At 31.3% G+C, this 18881-nt stretch overlaps 1 protein-coding gene across 1 annotated transcript in view; it reads right to left on the bottom strand.

Annotated features, from left to right (window-relative positions):
- Nucleotides 1-18881, bottom strand: part of LOC125073314 — a 133402-nt gene that overhangs the window by 58252 nt on the left and 56269 nt on the right. The window contains exon 2 of the mRNA XM_047684091.1: nt 16052-16644. Within this exon, the coding sequence (XP_047540047.1) occupies nt 16052-16619 (568 nt within the window). The 5' untranslated portion in view covers nt 16620-16644. The remainder of the gene's footprint in view (nt 1-16051; nt 16645-18881) is intronic.

The following is an 18881-nucleotide window of genomic DNA, read 5'->3' as shown; positions in this document are numbered from 1 at the left end:
TGTCTATCAAAGAAAGGTACAACGTCCTGACTTATAATGACACGTTTAAATTCAGAACATTTCCACGACAGGAAAGTGAATAAGGAAGTATACCTTCGACTCTGAGCCAAAAGTTATTTGGCAGCGGAGCAGTGACAGCGTGTTGAATGTAAACTTAACAAGATTCCAATAAAACAAAACATACACGTCGTCCATTATACGGTATTAAGTGTTACCATATATTTTCTAAAATATCGAAAAATGATTTTGTAAAAAACTTGCTTTAACTTTTAATTTAATTTAATTTAATTAAAAGTTAAAGCAAGTTTTTTTAATTATTGATAAACTTATCATAAAATTTTAATTTATTGATGAACTTATCCATAAATAAGATTTGTTTAATAATGGATAATTACCAAGTGGTAATAAATTTTCAAGGAAAGCACTGTTGTCATGTGAAAAAACATCTTCACAACAAAATACATAAAATATTTTCAATTACTTGTTATGAATTGACTACAAGTAATTTTGTATAATTAACCGACTTCAAAAAGGAGGAGGTTATCAATTCGTCTGTATGTTTTTTTTTAAATAAACGTTACTAATCATGACACGCGTGATCAGTACGCATGGCATTGCGCCTGCGCACTGTGAAATGGAAAGTGGCGATTGAAAAGATGATCTGTTCCGTTTGTAATTGTTATTATGGTTTGTGTGTGTTTTAACTTTCTTTTTAACATAAACGGATGAACTCATTTTCTTGTATATGTTATTTATCAACAACCACATATACACAATTCTATATATCTCGAAGCCATTGTTTAGATCATGTTGTCCTCATGAGAATTTTTCCCATTAGCAAAATACTACCATTGTATATTCTTGCATAATACTGTCCCATAGGCTAACCATTGTCTATAGTTTCGTAACCTATAACAAACCACATAATTAATGTAGTCGCCATCTTAGAAGTATGACTAGTCTCGAGGTTTCTTTACAAATTCAAAAATCGAATTTTTTTAATCGTCATTTTCTTTTTTAAAATAGTTATATCATATAATTTATTTATTAAAATACTTAACTGTCTTGTCACATAAAGATTCAAATGAAGAAGTACTTATAAAAAAACTTCTAACTATGTCAAGCATAACCTAATTTACTCCTTGACCTCGAAGATCTATAAAAGCGTGTTCTATACAGAGGCCAAGCGACATTGGCTTAAAACAAAAGATTTTATATTTATTAACAAAACAAACAAAGCCGTCACAGACTATTGAACGTAAGGCCTCGCCCACACGTATTACGTACTGCACGTAACAGTACATTATTGCTATTGAGCAGCGTGCACACGAAGCGTACTGCGTATGTAATCATTACGTTGGTACCGTGGCAAGGCATCATTTTTCATTTAATAATTATTATTTAATGACATGTATGGCCATTTCATTTTATAGACAAGTTTAAATAATGCTTTGTACAGAGTAATATATACACATTTCACAGATAAAACAAATAATTTTCAATACAGATTATAAATTAAAAAAAGAAACTTAGTTAATTTTTTTCCATTCACTGTCTTTAAAGATATATTCACCGCTCTTTCTTCGTTTACCTATCTATTTATATAAATAAAAAATAATGTTAGTAAGTTTTTTAGTGTTACATTTAATCTGTATTATATATATATTTTACGCGCCTTACAGTAGAGTGGACTGGCAGAAATCGTCAAGTGAGGAAAACGCATCAAGCCTCTCTTTCTTTTCTCTTTGTCTCTTTGTATTGTATACTTTTTACTTTTTTATATATGATTAAATAAACTTATTTTTTGTTTATTTCACGTGGATTTTTTAAAGACAATTTTGATATTGTCAATTAATTTTATTATTCGTACGTTTTTAATTTTTTACTTTTGAATTTTACATTCTAACCGGGTCTCCGAAATCGCCATTCGTTTTTTTTTATTTGTTTTAATGTGCCTCATTATAAATGTTTGTATGTCTGTCTTCTGTACGTTGCTATACTATTCATTGCAATGTAATGACAATTTGGTGAATTTTGTACTTGGGCGAGACAACTATTTTTATTTATATGTTTAATTTCATATAATAATATAAACGTAATGTGTACCCTGAAGATGGAGAGCTTGTTATTCAAAAATAATTCAATTTGTGTATCAGTAAATAATATTAAAAAAAAAACTTAATAGCTCATAACATAATAACCTCAATAAATATTATATTACGAAAAACGATTATTTTATTTAATTTTCACTAGCAATGTCTTCATAAGAAACGATGGCGTGAGAGGCTAAATACTAACAACGTTCCCGCCATTCCCTTTCGGTACAACAATGGCATTCCCGCCTCTATCTCTATGCGATCGCTAACACGAAACAATAAAACAAACTACACATGGCCCACTACGAACCACAAATTAGACGATAATGACCTTTATTGCAATTGCATTAAAGAACTTGAATTTCAAATAGCAGTTATCTTATTTTGGTTTTGAATATTTTTTATTTTACATTTAATACACAAAATCAAGCAATTTTGAACCTTGCTGCCTTGTAATATGAAGAGATAAATTGGTACAGTTTTGAGGTTATTTTAAATGCATATGTCGTATGTCTCTCGTCCGCACGTATAGATAGATAAAATACAATGAATTAAAAAAAAAAAAAAACTTCCAAGAAAATTTACCCTATTTTCGTTATTATTTTTACTTTGTTGCCACCAAGAAGGTTTTACATTTGAGTTAATATTATAATGACGAAAAATATGTGTAATTAAAAAGTTAAAATAACTAATCGTAATGGTTTTTTTTTTATCACTGGAACTTCTAATAAAATACCTAGAACTTTAAATTCGTTGACTTCTATACAGAACATATATATTTAATTGTATATAGTTGACGTCTATTTCGTCCAAAAAAGAAAGTATTGAGTTTTGTGGTGAATCTTCTTCACGATTCACATTCAACGTAATCCTACAACACACCGAGTAAAATTTAAAATATAGAGCCTATTTGAATAAATACATTTTGAGTTTGATAAAAGTTCAAAGGTCAAAACATATAACAATGTAAAGTAAAAATAAAAAACTTAAGTAGAACACATATTTTATTCATTAAATAAGAAAACACGATAACAAATCGAGGAATATATACATTCAAAATGTCAACTTCTTAACCTTTGCCACTGGCGTTACAGGACCTCCTTTATTTAGGGTAGAATGGTAATGTTGAGTTTATTCAAATTCATTTATTCAATGTAGAATTATTCCACTTATAATAGAAAGTCAAAGTAATAAACAAAGTTTCGGAAAAGAAAATACTTCAACTGGAGACGAACCGTCGAAAGAAACTTAGATTAACTAACTTTTTTGTTTAATTTTGTAATTGTTTGCAATTTTCAATAGAACGAAGAAATCGGGAGGCGATCGTTTCGTGCCTAAGGTGTGTATTATCTATGAACTCACTTATTTTACACTAGCCACATAAATATTCCATTATAATTATATTTTAATTTAGCAAGAATAATTTAGGATAACATAGGTATTCAGCAAGTAAATATATAGTTTTATCTAAGATCATCATATATTTAATTTAAATCGTGTAAGTTTAAAGTGTTCAAATATCGATGTTAACTGAAATTAATATAAATATACATTTAGATTTTATACGAGAGGTACACACATATAACGACGTATGTTGTAATATAGTCGGTATAAATATACATTAGACTACCTATATTATATTTAACTGCGTGAATACGTTTAAATCGCTTTAGCATCAAGCCAGGATATATTCTATAGACACCCGAATACAATAAAAACCGTATATCCTTATTAATGACGAATTGTTAATTAATTTGCGTATATCCAAACATTGTTTCTAGACCCTGAGCTCTTTTTGACCTAAGTTTGTATAGATGACGTTACAAGTTTACTTAGCTGTGTAACGTCATCTTGCGACGTATCCCAATTATATAAATAATAATAATTTTATTTATTCTCTCCCACGGACATTAGTGTGCATTTTTCATGTGCCTTTAATATTAAGTGCAGTTTTGTGCGATAGGCAGGGGTCCAAACTAGTTTGCCCTGTACTAAGGGTCTTCTGTTTAATTTTTACAGTGAAAAAGGATAATTATGAAATTCTTACAGCACCAATGTACGGTGACATATTTTTATACCCGCCACATATATACATACATAAAAAAAGAAATACATAAATCAAAACATTAATTCTCATTGGTCCGGATTCAAACCCACGATCTTTGATTAAGATTCACGTGTTCTAACCACAGTGCCACTTCGGTTCCAAGTTTACAAATTTTTCTCAAATTTTAAAATTGCTACGCACGCCGTTCATGAGCCAGTTTATAAATAAGAAATATTGATTCAACTCCGAATCATTTCGGAACGGAAACATTATCATCGACTCGTTCGACACAATCCATTGTAAACAATTCATCGCACGTTTGTTTACAGCGTATAGGTTTGCGTGCAAATTGTTTTATGTGAATCATTTTCAAAGCATTGATGGCTTACGGCATTGTGCGTCAACAAATAGGACATTTGCTATCAGTATTTATTCTGTTAGTACAAACGACAGACCGCAACATGATCGTTATGCCAGAAAATGAGTTATACGACATTATCTTTAATGAACGTAACATTTAGATACACGTATCGAAAACATTATAAAGTATACCTAGTAGGAAAGACTAATTGATTCTTATTTTAAATTTATTATTGTTTATGTATTATATATATACGCTGAATTAAATTACGCTACTTTAGAATTTTATTAATTGTTGTTAAACATACATTTCTGTAACTCGAATATTCGTCTTTCGTATTTACTCGACGACAATTCAACTTAATATCTCCATACATACATAAATATATTTGATTGAAATATTCGAGATATTATTATACTTATTCGACTTACAGAAATGTATGTTCAACAACAATTAATATAAACCTAAAGTGGCGTAATCTAATTCAGCAAAGTTCATTAATTTAAAAACATCCAAAACCCGAATCCTATCCACTTTATGACAACACATTGTCTAGTCACATCTATAGTCAACACATCTATAGTCTATTACAACCACAAGAGTCCTCTTTTATCCAAAAGCCAAATAAACAACATTTGACAATGAATAGACGAGATATCATTGGTTGAGCTTAAATAATCTACGATATTCGTTATGGATATGCGAAAAACATGCTATTTTGAACGACGACGAAGCTGTTATCGGAAGTTTGTAAGTAAAATTTAAGTGGATGTAAGTTGTTCAGTGGAATTTGTATTATTTATAACGCTAATTCAAGAACTTTTATTAGTGCATATTAGAGCTGAGCTATTATTAAATCGCATGGTATACGTAGCTCTAAGGTTTTTTTACCTTTATTCTTTTCTTGATTGGAACGTACTATAGTGTAACAATATAATTTAAAAAAATAATCACACAATGATTTGAGTCAATCTTAAGTCGAACCTATCAGTTTAAAACAGTTTTTATAATTAACCTGGCACAACTATATATTAAATAGGTATATACTATAGCATTACATAGGTATATGATAGGACAGTCTAGAAATATCTAAGTAAACATCAATCAATTTTTCAGCATCACATCGACGTCTCATTCGCGTCTTTGTAAATAAAAGAGACAGCAATACCCAGGCCAAACAGGATAAGGAAAATAATATTGAAATAATCTATTATTTTTTACTCGAGTCCCGATCAAAAGTCTAGAACTATTAAATTATACAGTCGAGTTTTGGGAAGTCCGGACGAGGCAAATTTCAGATTTTTTGTCTTAGATCGGACAATCGAATATTTTAACCTTACTCAGTTGTGCAAAAAAATGCTAAAAAAGAAACGCAACTATGTTATTGCTAGTAATATAAATGTAATACGACGATTTTTAAAATTAGCATAGGAATTACTTTTGAATTTGAAACAAATTACAAAACAAAAAATATTATAATTACGGGAGCTCACGTCTTAACTACTCAACTGGTTACCATAAAGTTCAGCATATTATACGCTGTCAGAAGTAAAGAAAAATCATACGTTAGTCAACACCTGCCCCCCTCCTTCACACGTGGAAGTTGCCGCCGGAAACTAGTAGAAAATAAGTCAACATATACAGAAAGAAAAATTCAAAGATCACAATATGTAATAAAATATAACCTACTAATATTATAATTGTTACTCTTTCACGCAAAAACTACTGAATGGATTTTGATGAAACTTTACAAAAATATAACTTATAAATCAGAATAGCACATAGGTTACAATTTAAAAGAATATTGTGTAAATTGGGAAAATATAAGGATGTGTGTTAAGTTACAGTGTTGAGCTACAGGATTTTATGTTAAACATTTTCACATATAGAAATTGAATTATACCTCTGTGCTTTTAAAGTATAAAATATATATCATATCCTTTTGTTCATTAAAAGTGCAAAGCAGATCGTAAGTTCATAATAAAATTGAAAAAAAACCTTAATAAGTATATGAATAATAAAAAATATTTAATAACCCGCCTTCGTAAAATTCTTTAAAACAATTAAAATTAAATTTAAAGTCAAAATTTTCATAGTGCTTGTTGCGAACAAAATGCTTTTAAACCTTGGTATAGCGCGTGGGAGGCCTGTCCCATTACGGTAGACCATACGTGGAGGCCTTAGGAAGTGACTACATAGTCCGGCCGTTTAGATACAATCAATGTATTTTTATGTACACTACTGATTTATTATTCAATGGCTAAGATTTCTGGACTTGTGTTTCTATTTATGGCGCGTAGTTTAATCATTTTCAGGTCAGGGACTTGTTGCGAATGAAAATATATTTTAGTGTGGATATTTTACGATGCGGTCTCACGGTATTCATATTTATTTTTATAGGATTTTTTTTCTTTGTTTCGTGGTGTTACATACATGACATAGTTTCCTATATTTGTTTATTTTGTAAATTTTTTATAGTATTTTCATATTAAATTTAGCTCGTAATAATGATATGTATATATTTAGTTGTGTATTTCTTTCAATCCCAATATAATAAATAATTTTATTATACTTGATGGTGATATGGTTATGGATATGGTTACTCCCATACTCTCGTCAATTACTGTTTCGACAGAGGTAACATAATATCCCGAAAATAAAAGTAAATCCCATAATCTGCGGTGCATTGGTGGTTTGATGAATGTTTGCTATTTATTTTTTTACTATAAATCTATAAGCGCTGGTAACCACTTACCATCAGGTGATAGGAGATATAAATATAGTCAAAGTCTAGTGTACGATAATTATAAAAGAATGACTGTATAAAATGAATTTCGAATAGAATTTAGAACCTATTTAGTACGTATTTCTGATGCACAAAAAAAATATCTGTTTTATTTAAAGGTGGAATTAATGCATTTGTCTATTTAAGAAAAAAAGGAAGCAATAGAAAAAAGTATTACAGGTATAATTAAAAAGTAATTTGAAAAGCCTCAACGCAAGACTAATGTTTCCGTAACACTAAATGGATTAATGAGCCTAATACATTTTACGTGTTTAGGCATTAAGAAACCTTTAAGTGGATCCCTTTGATAATCCTATCAAGCTTTTAATACGGTCATTTTGTGCACAAGTACTTCTATAAAGGCCGTTCTGAACTTATGGTTCTGAGTCGGGACAAAAATAGGTAATTTGAAAAAAATGCTCTTTAAAAACGACCTGCGTAATTGTTTGTAACATTAATGTTACAGATAATTTAATTTGCAATCGTCATTATCTATTATATTAATCGTTAAATCATTTATTACAACAACAATTTTTATTCATAGTTATCATCTTTAATTTTACGCTAATTGTCAACAGAGGTTAGAGCCCCGGTTCTAAATCTTTGATACGGGGTCTTTATTTTATAAAACCTGTTAAAAGTTCAACACTTTTGAAAGTGTTTCTAAGGCAGTTGTTGACTATTTTAACTCCAAGCCCGAGGACTTTTACAAAATAGGAATTCACAGGTTACCTGAAAGATGTAACAAGTTGTAACAAGTTGTAACAAATAGCGGAGCATAAACACATATTTTTATAAATTAATTCAATTATTTTCTTTGTTTCTCTACGACTGTCTATGACACCTTAAAAATATTCAGCCTGTAAATGTCACACAATTGGGCAAAGGGTCCTTCACCTCGGGAATAATAAATAGAGTAATATAATAAGCAGAAGGTCCCGTAAACTTCTCAGTAACAGCGTGGTGGCTGTAAGTTGGAACTGCACGCCTCGGAAAGCATGTGAAGCACTTAAATCCGTTGATTCTACGCTGAACTCTTACGGGTAGTGTGCACTTTTGTTTACGGACACATTACTAAACTATAGTATACCCTGCATAGGCTCCCTTGAGATTGAAAGCGGTGTTCGAAATCAGGCAAAAGAACATAAGAGTCTAGTTTGTCAAGTCAAAATTCTGCCCACTCACAGAAAGAAAGAAGTATTTTGTTGTCAAATATATATATACATATATATTTGACCTTGCTTCCTTATTATTTTATTTGACATATTCAATAATACTTGTAGTGGACTTATCGTATCTATTAAATACCTATTACTCTAAATGGTTTTTGAATATTAATTAATTATTTACTATATGGTCATTTGCATGTTATAAAAGTTTCTTTTAAATATATTTACAGATAATAAAATAATACTAAATGAGGTGATTGACATTTTATCACAAATTACTTTTTTCTTAACGGTTTTCTTTCTTAAAAGTCATGACGACAACTGATAACGTTTTTACATTATTCTTGGTTTTGAATAATATTTTGTTTTTGCGAGTTTAACAATGCGAAATAAAGTACATTTGCAAACATAATATAATATTTTTTTATATGACCAAATATCGATTTGAAAAATTATATCAGAGGACAATTTACGCTTATTCTTTTTTGTATCTGTTACTACTACAATATGACAGCTCTGGCCACGAAGATAAGTACGAATTTAGCAAAATGGCATTTATCACTAATATCAGGGTTTTGTGACATTTATTTTAAACGTAGTGTGAGGTTTTACTGCGGTTTAGGGGTTCGTCAGGTTTCGTCGGGTGTTAGGTAAAAGAATTAATATCCGTCCTGGGGTTCAAGCTTGCTTTATTTAATTCGCTTCAGTGATTTGGCCGTGAAAGACAGACAGACAGAAAGACACACATATAGACAGAGTTACTTTCGCATGTATAATATTAGTATAAATTAGTAGGTATAGATATATGTAGTATAGATTTGATACAATAAGTAAATTACTTGAAAGGAATATTGTTTAATCTTTTATTGTACATTCAGATGTATGGACGAAACAGTGGTTCCCAAGTCAGTCAACCCTCGCCATACAAGGTGAACTTAATAGGACGCTCCTTACAAACGTTGCATTGACATAAAATTAATGCCTATTACTCTATACTATTGATATTTGAATGGCTTATTGGAGAACAGTTTTTATCTCTAACCACACATGACAGTGAGCCAATTTAAACATAAATGAAACTTGATAAGCATGATTTAATATGGCAAATAGGCGAAAATATATACATGTTTTTAACAATCCACCTCAGATGGACTGTTCTGGAACACAAAGTTAAATAATTATTTATATATATTACGAATGTAGGTATTTGGTACACTTGACAGGTGCTGATTTTTTTTTTTAATTCAAGTTAATTTCTGGCCATTACTTTAAGCTAAGATGCCTAAAATACAAAAGGAGAAATACTGCTAAGTATTTCCCTTTAAATAATAGACTATGAAATGTTTATTTTAAATTAAACCGAACTTTAATTTAAATTTTTACAATCAATTGAACTGTTTCAGCGTGACATTGTAAATTGTTATTACATGAACATTTAGCGGTATAAAAAATAACTGAACTAAACGTGAGGATAATGTGCTATTAGTTAAAATTAGTTTACTATTGTGAAACACGCTCGAACCTGCAACGAAGCGTTACAATAAAAAACGCTAGTGTGACATGTTCTTAATTTTCACACTAGGTATTTTGGATGTTCTAATAAAACCACCAATCGATATTGCACTAGCGACATTTTAAATTAAAAAACACATAGTTTATTAGGTCGTAGCAGCACCACAGCGTCCTTTAATGATAATTAGATATTAATAGAAGTAAACCTTAATTGATTCATAGCAATTAGCAAAAACAACGCGACCAAGCAAATGTGTAGGTACCACACGGGTAGTACTGTAAGAATCGCCTCGAAATCAATATCAAAATATTCTTTATTGAAATGGGCTCATAAAACCACATATCGTCATTTCACAGTATTGAATTAAACGTTAAGCCATCGGTTCGTAATAGATTCTACCAGCTAGAAATTCAGTCAAAATCAGAATATACTTTATTCAAGTAGACATTTACAAGCACTTTTGACTCGTCATTTAACAAACTATTTAAAGTAAAGCTACCACCGGTTCGGAATGTAGATTCGAATCGTCAAGAAATTTAGTAGTTAGGTACTCTTTTTCAACATCTAAAAATACAGTCATGTTAGTTAAATACAATTGTATATGTATGTTATGTCGCCTGCCTGGAAGTCAACAAGCATTAACTCCACGCTTCTTTTTTTTTTAGTACTAACTCTTTTCCACAATTTTAATCACACTTGTATACTAACCGAGAACATAGCAATAACTTTAACATAAAAACCAGGAAATACTGTACGAGTACATTAATAGCCTCGAGTTATAATATTATTAAGTTTGATATAATTGATACAAGTTCATCAATATTAATTGCACTGACCTTACATAAGACTTGGTAATAAAAATAATTGGGGCATATTTATGAGGTGATTTTGATTTTATTACGTATCATAGCAAAATGTTAACACAAGCATATACGAGTAATCGAAATTACCAATATTAAAAACAGCTTCTAATCATTTAGATGAAGTTGTACAATTTTTTTATTAAGTAATTCTTTTATATGTACATCATTCTTGACAACATTCCACGCGGTCATGATTTGTACAGTAACAATTTTTTTTTTATTTATATATAACTGAGTTGAATAATTCTTTGATTAAATTCTGAATATTTATCAATAGTGTAATTATTTTTATATTGGCTGTTAAAATGATAGCAATTGCTTTAAAAAAAAAAAAGTATACTCGGGAATAATCGTTGAAATAATCTGTTGATTTACGGTACGTTACGTTGCTAATTAGAATAATTTTGCTATGAATTACTGGGGTTGTCTTAAACGTCTTGCCACAGATAAGCTAATAGTTCTGACTCAGATAAATTTTCATTTAATATAACTATTAGTCTGGATAATAAATACTAACGGAAGGTAAGGAAACTCCCACGCATCAGTTATTATACTGCTCAATCTTAAAAAACACCTGTGTATTATTCATATTAATCATTTCCGGTTAAAAAAAAAACATGTATTAAATTGTAACATTTTTTCTTTCAAGGGACTCCACTTTATATGACAAAGGCGTTAGATTTCGCATAGTCAATGGAAGGTTACAAACAACTGTATAACAATAACTAATATTATATTTATAGACGATTACACCTTTGCTTCTACAAAAAATACTAATTAATAATACAAAAAAAATATATACTTGACGTTAGGCTTAACCCAAGCTCGACTGGGTAGTTACCACATTCTCATTATATATCCTACCGCCAAATATTAATACTTAATATTATAGTACATTGTTGGTGGCCAAATTGGTGGGTGGTTTTTATTGTATATTTTCGACTAAACGACGAAGCCGGGCCGGGCAGCTAGTAACGTATAAATAGTTTACCTGTTGGCGGACGCGCGTTTAATTTAACCCTACGCATAATATGTAGTTACGTTCGAACAAATTGTGATTAGAACGGTATGCTATAAAAGCCCGTAATATCCTTCATATAATCTAACATTTGTAAGCTAGTGCCTTCTTTATGGCCTAACTAATAGGAACCAAAGAAACGAAAGTAATTAAATTAAGTCTTTAAATCGAGCGAAATACCACCGACTGACATACCACGATATCTCCGAAACTACATGTCCGTTTGACTTGGAAATTAGCAAAGACGCTTATTAATTGAGGATCTTTGGAAAGATCAACATTTAGAGGGAGGAGTTGGAGACATGGGCAGTTAGTATTACTATGAAAATCCAACGGGCCCAGTGAAAAGAACACTATTACTATTAAGAACACTATTACAGCTAGTTTCAATGCGGTTAAGCATTTGTTTTATAATACAATATATCGTATACTAGCATATTATACACAACTAGGTATATTATTGCAATTTACATATATAATGTCGTCCTGCGTTGGACCACGGCATCCATCCATTCATTCATTATTAAGGCAGATTACTACGCAGGAAATATTATACAGCATAAGTGTGAGCTCCGTCACATTTTCCTTCCTTCGTCCTCATAATCCGACAGATCCACAAATCCGACTCGAACGGAAAGAGTTCAAACGCTGAAGCAACTGTTTTACGTGTAACCATACTCTGACTAAACAAGACTCTGGGCCGACTGTGACACAATTTTTTTTCATCCCGGCCGTTTGAATACAGAACCTCTATCTGGGATCTGCGGGCTATACACCTACTGTACCAACGAAATATCGAGGTTAATATTTATAAAGGCTATAGATATTACACGCAAAATGCGTTATGATTTGAAATAGGAACAAGAATTATAATAGTTTATCTTTAAGTACTGATAGCTGGAGATATTTCCCAAAACTCCGAATATAATCTTGTAGATAACAACATCTGTAACAATGTTTATTTCTATTAACCTATATTTATATTTTAGATACTAGATAAGAAATTATACTAATATAATATATCAAAATGATAATATTCATATTATAATTATGTCTTAATAAATTATACACGGCAGATGACAGAAATTCTCAGAAACGGAATGAGAATTTTGGAAGGAGAAACTAACTAACTTTTTCGAGAGATCTGTGATATCGGCTCAAGACCTCCAGACTTACAGCCAAACCAACATGGTTATTAAAATAGAAAAAAAATAAAGTAGAAAGCAAGTGTCAACTATACTAAGAATTAAAAAATATTTTGAGTTAACCATACTAATATTATAAATCCAAAATAACTCTGTTTGTCTGCTAGTCTGTTGATCTTTCACGGCCAAAAAACAGAACTGAATTTTATGAAATTTGATATGAAGCAAGCTTGAACTCCATGGAAGGACATAGACTACTTGACGACCAACAACTAAGCCGCGGGTGATAACTAGTTTTGATATGAATATACAAATCTTTGACATTGAAATGTAAGAAAACATCAAATAATAAATATTTCGTAAATCTGTGGTTAAGCATTAGAAACGTTTAGTTTGACGATCCAATGCCATTGTGAACGCGACGGTAACAACCCCATTCATGGGATAATAACTCTTATAATGGCGTATTCAATACGAAAATTGCATGCATGCAATTTAGATGAATAAACCTTTCATACCATAATAGTCGCTATTCTTAACTATTGAATATCAAAATTGATTGAAGTAAAACTTTATGGTAATTATGATGCAAATAATGCACGTCGATGTACATAGAATTTGAGCATTTATTTATATATACGTAAAGACTAATTTACGATAAACATGTACAGATATGTCTATGTGTAAAACCATTCTTAAATCTTGTCAAACTGTTATTATAAGGACGAAATTTGCATGTATCATTTTCAGACATTACAAACAAGTTCACTGTAATATCGATAGAGATTTTCGGAAATTTCACCCGTATGTACGAAACAATAAGTTATGAAATTGTTTATCATAATAAAGGTATCCACGTTTCCAACCGTTTAGGCATTTAGGCCAGAGACGATTATGCATTGTAGTTAGGTAATGCCTTAATGGCTGTGTCTATTGTCACCAAGATTATGTAAAGGAAACATTAAAATTTCGCCCGCAAGGGATCGTGGGCTAGTGTCTGGTGCGGAAACGTTAGGTTAAGCAATGTTATTCTAAGGTCAGGATAGTTTGAACTAGTTTAAAACACGTCGCTGAGCGTTTTCTCGACAGCCTGTATAATATTTGTTCCTAATAAAACGATTCTAAGCAACAAACCCCTCATAATCTCATTCTTAACCGACTTCTAAAAAGGTGGAGGTTCGTAGTAGCATTTACATGAATTGATTTTATTTATACAAGTAATCAATTCTAAATTTAAACAACACAAAAATATCTGCATATAATATTACTAGAATTTCTGACAGCCCTCACTTTGCAAAATCACCTCACCCATGATGGTTCCTATACTGTTTGTTTGTTACATTCTCTTAAAGTCGGTTTAAAAAAAAATACTTTTATTATATATAAAAACTATTTGCTAAGAATATTCTAAATGTGCTGCCGTAATGATGATGAAATTACGGGAGTTTGTCCGACACAGACTTAAAATAATTGACATGATCATTATTAATACACTATATTGTTATTAATATTCATATTAATAAAAGAGAAAAACTTCTTTTTTGTAATGTCTCACAAAAAATACTAAACCAATAAACAAAAAACCTATGCCAGAGGATGCAGCGTTTTTTGGAGAGGTTTTTAATATATATCCATAAACGGTAAATGTGAACCCTTATTACTAAACCCGTGCGAAGCCGGACGGGCAGTAATTTATAATATATCGAATCCACAAAGCATAAATCAGGATTTTTTTCCAAAGGCATCCAAACAAAGCACTGAAATATATTATTTAAGAAATCTCCAAATTTAATCGTATGTGATCTGTGGCATGTTAAGAAAACTAAAAACAGAGTAAAGTAACACGTGTCAATGTCCCAGATCTGGGTCTATTATACCCTGTTCAGGTTAGCTTGATCTTTTTGATAGACGGGCTAGTGATGAGAACCAGAAAATGAAAAAAACATATATAACAGTTGATGGCACGATGGAATGCGTAATTCAAATTAGATTTTTTTTTTTTTTTTACTTATTTTTCTAAAAAAGAGTTAGAGAATACCAGCTAAAGAGTAACAATAACTTAACAATTATATTTAATAAGGATTTTTGTGATAAATATTTGTAGCAGTTACTGCCTGTTATTCGCGTCCCTACCGTCCGACCGATGTAACATTATAGAAGCGCTATTATTTTCAGTGTTTCTATTTAAATTTTACTTTGAAGCAATAATATATAATTGGAGCGTTAAATCTTTAGGAACTTTTGTATTACATGTAATTTTTTTTAAATATGTTTACAATTTTAAAAAATCATTAAATTAAGAAAATAATATGTTCGTCATTGCAAAGTTATGTCGATTAGAAAAATTTACATCTATCAAAAAGATCAAGCTATCTTGTACGGGGTATAATAGAAAGAAGGCAAACAAATACAAAAGCAAAAACCACTTGTCGTTGTATAATTTAATTTAGTACAACACAACGTAATGGGATTGTTCGGCCCTGAATGATGAAGGTTGCCCAACTACCTAACTGGCTTATATTAATCGACGCGCTTTCTCCTGAATTATATCTATGGGCAAATATTTATGGTGCGAATGATGTGTTGCATAAGATTAATGTGTTTGCTTTGGGACTGTGCTAATATGACGTAGGCTGAAGATCAGACACTTCACGAAGACATAAGACATATTTCTAAGATAATGCATAGAATTGTCAACTTTATCGTTGTCTCGCTATTGACATGATTAAATTCTTTGCTTTAGGACTTCTTACGTTAAATATGACTTACTTATTTAGCAAATGTAGACAACGTTGAATGAAGACTTATACATTCCAGATACTTCGTAGATGATCCATTTCATTGAATTCATTATTGTCTATTTGTGAAGCATAATCTTGCAATTTGTTTTGCTATTTAAGGGTCAATTTCAATTATTTACAGAAAATCAATTCTTGATGACCAGAGACATTAGAAATTCGTTTATTTCATAGAATCGAAGGTCATAAATTTTGTACAGTTAGTCAATAATGAGTAATAATAATAATAACTAAGACAGTCGTAATAAGAACTCACCATCATAAGAATCCGGGATGTACAGCGGTTTCCCCACCAATTTCCCTTTCTTCCCTGACAGCGGAACAGCTTCCACTCTTCTATGCGCCTCCAACACTCGATAAAGAAGCACAGCCCTATCCTCTCCCTCGAATTTCACAACACGCGGCAACGAAAACTTATCCACAAACTCTTTGAGCGTCATCACATCACTACTATCATCCTCCGGTTCGACGGAACCGTTCCGCCTGCCTAGAAGGAAGTTATCCGACCAATCCGCGTTCGGCCTCCGTTCCAAGAAGTCTGGTCGTCGTTCACTACTTCTCGGCTTGTACCTTGGAGGTCGATCCCTTCTGACGAGTGCTTCGTTCGCTTCTGCAAGCCATCTTGTAACGAGTCGCTCTCTCTCAACGTCGAGGTATCTCGGTTTAGAGGCGTCACAGGCGAAGCGGGCTGCGTCGAAGCAATACTGAGGGGGCGGTGGACGCAGCCGTGGTGGGAAAAAACGGGGTGGAACGTAGGGCGGGTGAGGGGCGTAGGCGGGCGGCGTCCTAGGCCCGGAGCCCTCTACTGACGCCGTGCGGAACATTCTCTCAGGCCATTGATGCCTCTATCTAGAACAAGAAATTAAATAATTAATAAAGCAGAATATTTCGTTTAAGTGGTATTATAGTTAGTTTTCTTATATTAATCAAAATACTTTATATTTTATAAAAGATTTACAAAACTCGTTATAAGATTATATAAAAAATATTTATATAACTTAGCATCAATGATATCAGACCGCAAATAACGAAAACAAAACGGTATAAAAATTAATTCAAAGTATTCAATTTAAATGTGAAACAATTCTCTGGATACCTTCATTAATCCATTTCATAATTATCAAGGTGACTCGACGGAATTAAACGTCGTTTTTGTTCGACCACTTCATGTTTACTGAGAAACAGATCGGATCTACAACTACGGCGAGTGAATAAACTACATAATAACTTAAGTAAAAAATATAACCATGGTAACAGGAAAATCATCTATAGTTTTTTATATGCCCGGTAGGAAGGCCGTTAATGGACCACCTGTTGGTCGGTCTGGTCCATTGGTATAGCTGACATTAGACTAATTATAAATACGACAATAATTCAGTGTATTTGTTTGTTACCTCATCAAGAATAAACCAAATAAATTTATCTTAATTAGATTCGATAATTATGTACCTACACTGAATAAGCATTTTTTTTTTAGCATTAGCAGCCTGTATATTTGCCACTGCTGGGCTAAGGCCTCCTCTCCCTTTGAGGAGAAGGTTTGGAGTAAGAAATAAGTATATATAAACACTCAGGCACACTTGCTGTGCCCTGTGATTTTATGAACTCGACATTTAATAAACTCGTATAAAAAATAAACAATGTAAACAATTGTAATAATGACGTATTATCATATAAAAAAATATAAAAAAATATTGTGTTACAATACTTCATTCATCTGTAACAGATTAGGAACCAAAACTTAGTAAGTTACTAGTAAGGACTAGTACTTGTGCTAGGATGGTCCGCTCTTCCTTTAGAATATAATTAAATGTATGTACAATCTTTTAAAACAATAGAAATGAGTTAATAACATATAACCCTTATTATTTACAAAATAAGACGGAATATTTCTTGTAACAATAAAATTTATAACAGACGTTACGATTTTCTCACCGATAGATAGAATTTATACAGAATGAACTGAACCTATAATAAATTATGTTAAGTATAGTTCGTTAAAATATTTTCAATTCTTTTCTTATTTCCAACATTTTCCCGTCCTTATTACTCCAATCCAAATCTGATACTTTAGTAAATTATATCAAAGCGATTACGATCGCATCGCCATCCTTTACAAAACGGTAAATCATTAATTCAAATTTACTATCATGTTACATATATGACCTCTTTTTTTATAAATAAGTATATTTTTGCGCCTCTCGAAGTTAACTCGAAGGGAGGTCGTAGCGCTCTATTTAATAAAATATAAATTTGTACAATACTATTACGTAACAATATATTTATAAAATGTATTGTTCTATTCCAAGATATAATCGTCTTTGATAGCTTTGAATCCGTCCATATGAATATATCGTATTCTAAGTGGATTGTGGGTCCTAATATGTGGCATACCTAACCAATTTGTATACAGTGTATTTGTTTACAAAAACAAATTATTCCAAATTATATCTTTGTATTTGTTACAGTTGCATCACATGGAATAATATAAGTCCACCCTCTGTGCAGTTCGTCTGCAATTACAAGTATTTCTGTGTCAAACCATTGGTAGGAGTTTGAGTAGGGTAGGGTTGTGTCAAGGCCCGTCCTGGCGAGAATCGTCCAACTATCTAGTCGCCCGCTAAATAGTAGTTCTTTATGTATAAGGACATCTATTGTAATGAATGAAGACACGTTTTTTGTTGCCAAAAATAAAACAAAAAACTACAAAAGCAATGTTGTATTTTGAAGAAGTCAGAAGTACATTAAAAGCTGCGCTTCGCAGTTTCACACCCATTTAGGTATTTGATGGGACAAGAGTAAATTTCATGTATTATATACATTAACATATACACACATACATAATAGTAAATCTAGTAATTAAAAAGAGCTGGTTGGCAGTTCATTGTCGATGTATTAAATTCATATTTCTCAATTCCAGTGTCTATGGGCAAATGTACTTAACAACAGGAGGTCCATTACTTTATCTGTCTTCGTGCTGTAAATTGAAAAAGTATCTATTTATAATTAAAATTTTATCTATTTTTAATCTTTTAAATTCTCATATTTATCTTTAATATGTGACTGCACCTCAGGTTATACCATAC

This window comes from Vanessa atalanta, chromosome 24 (genome assembly GCF_905147765.1).
Source record: "Vanessa atalanta chromosome 24, ilVanAtal1.2, whole genome shotgun sequence".
In the NCBI taxonomy this organism is placed as follows: Eukaryota; Metazoa; Arthropoda; class Insecta; order Lepidoptera; family Nymphalidae; genus Vanessa; species Vanessa atalanta.
The sequence above is the reverse complement of the archived record's forward strand: the minus strand, read 5'-3'. Positions and strand labels throughout refer to the sequence as shown.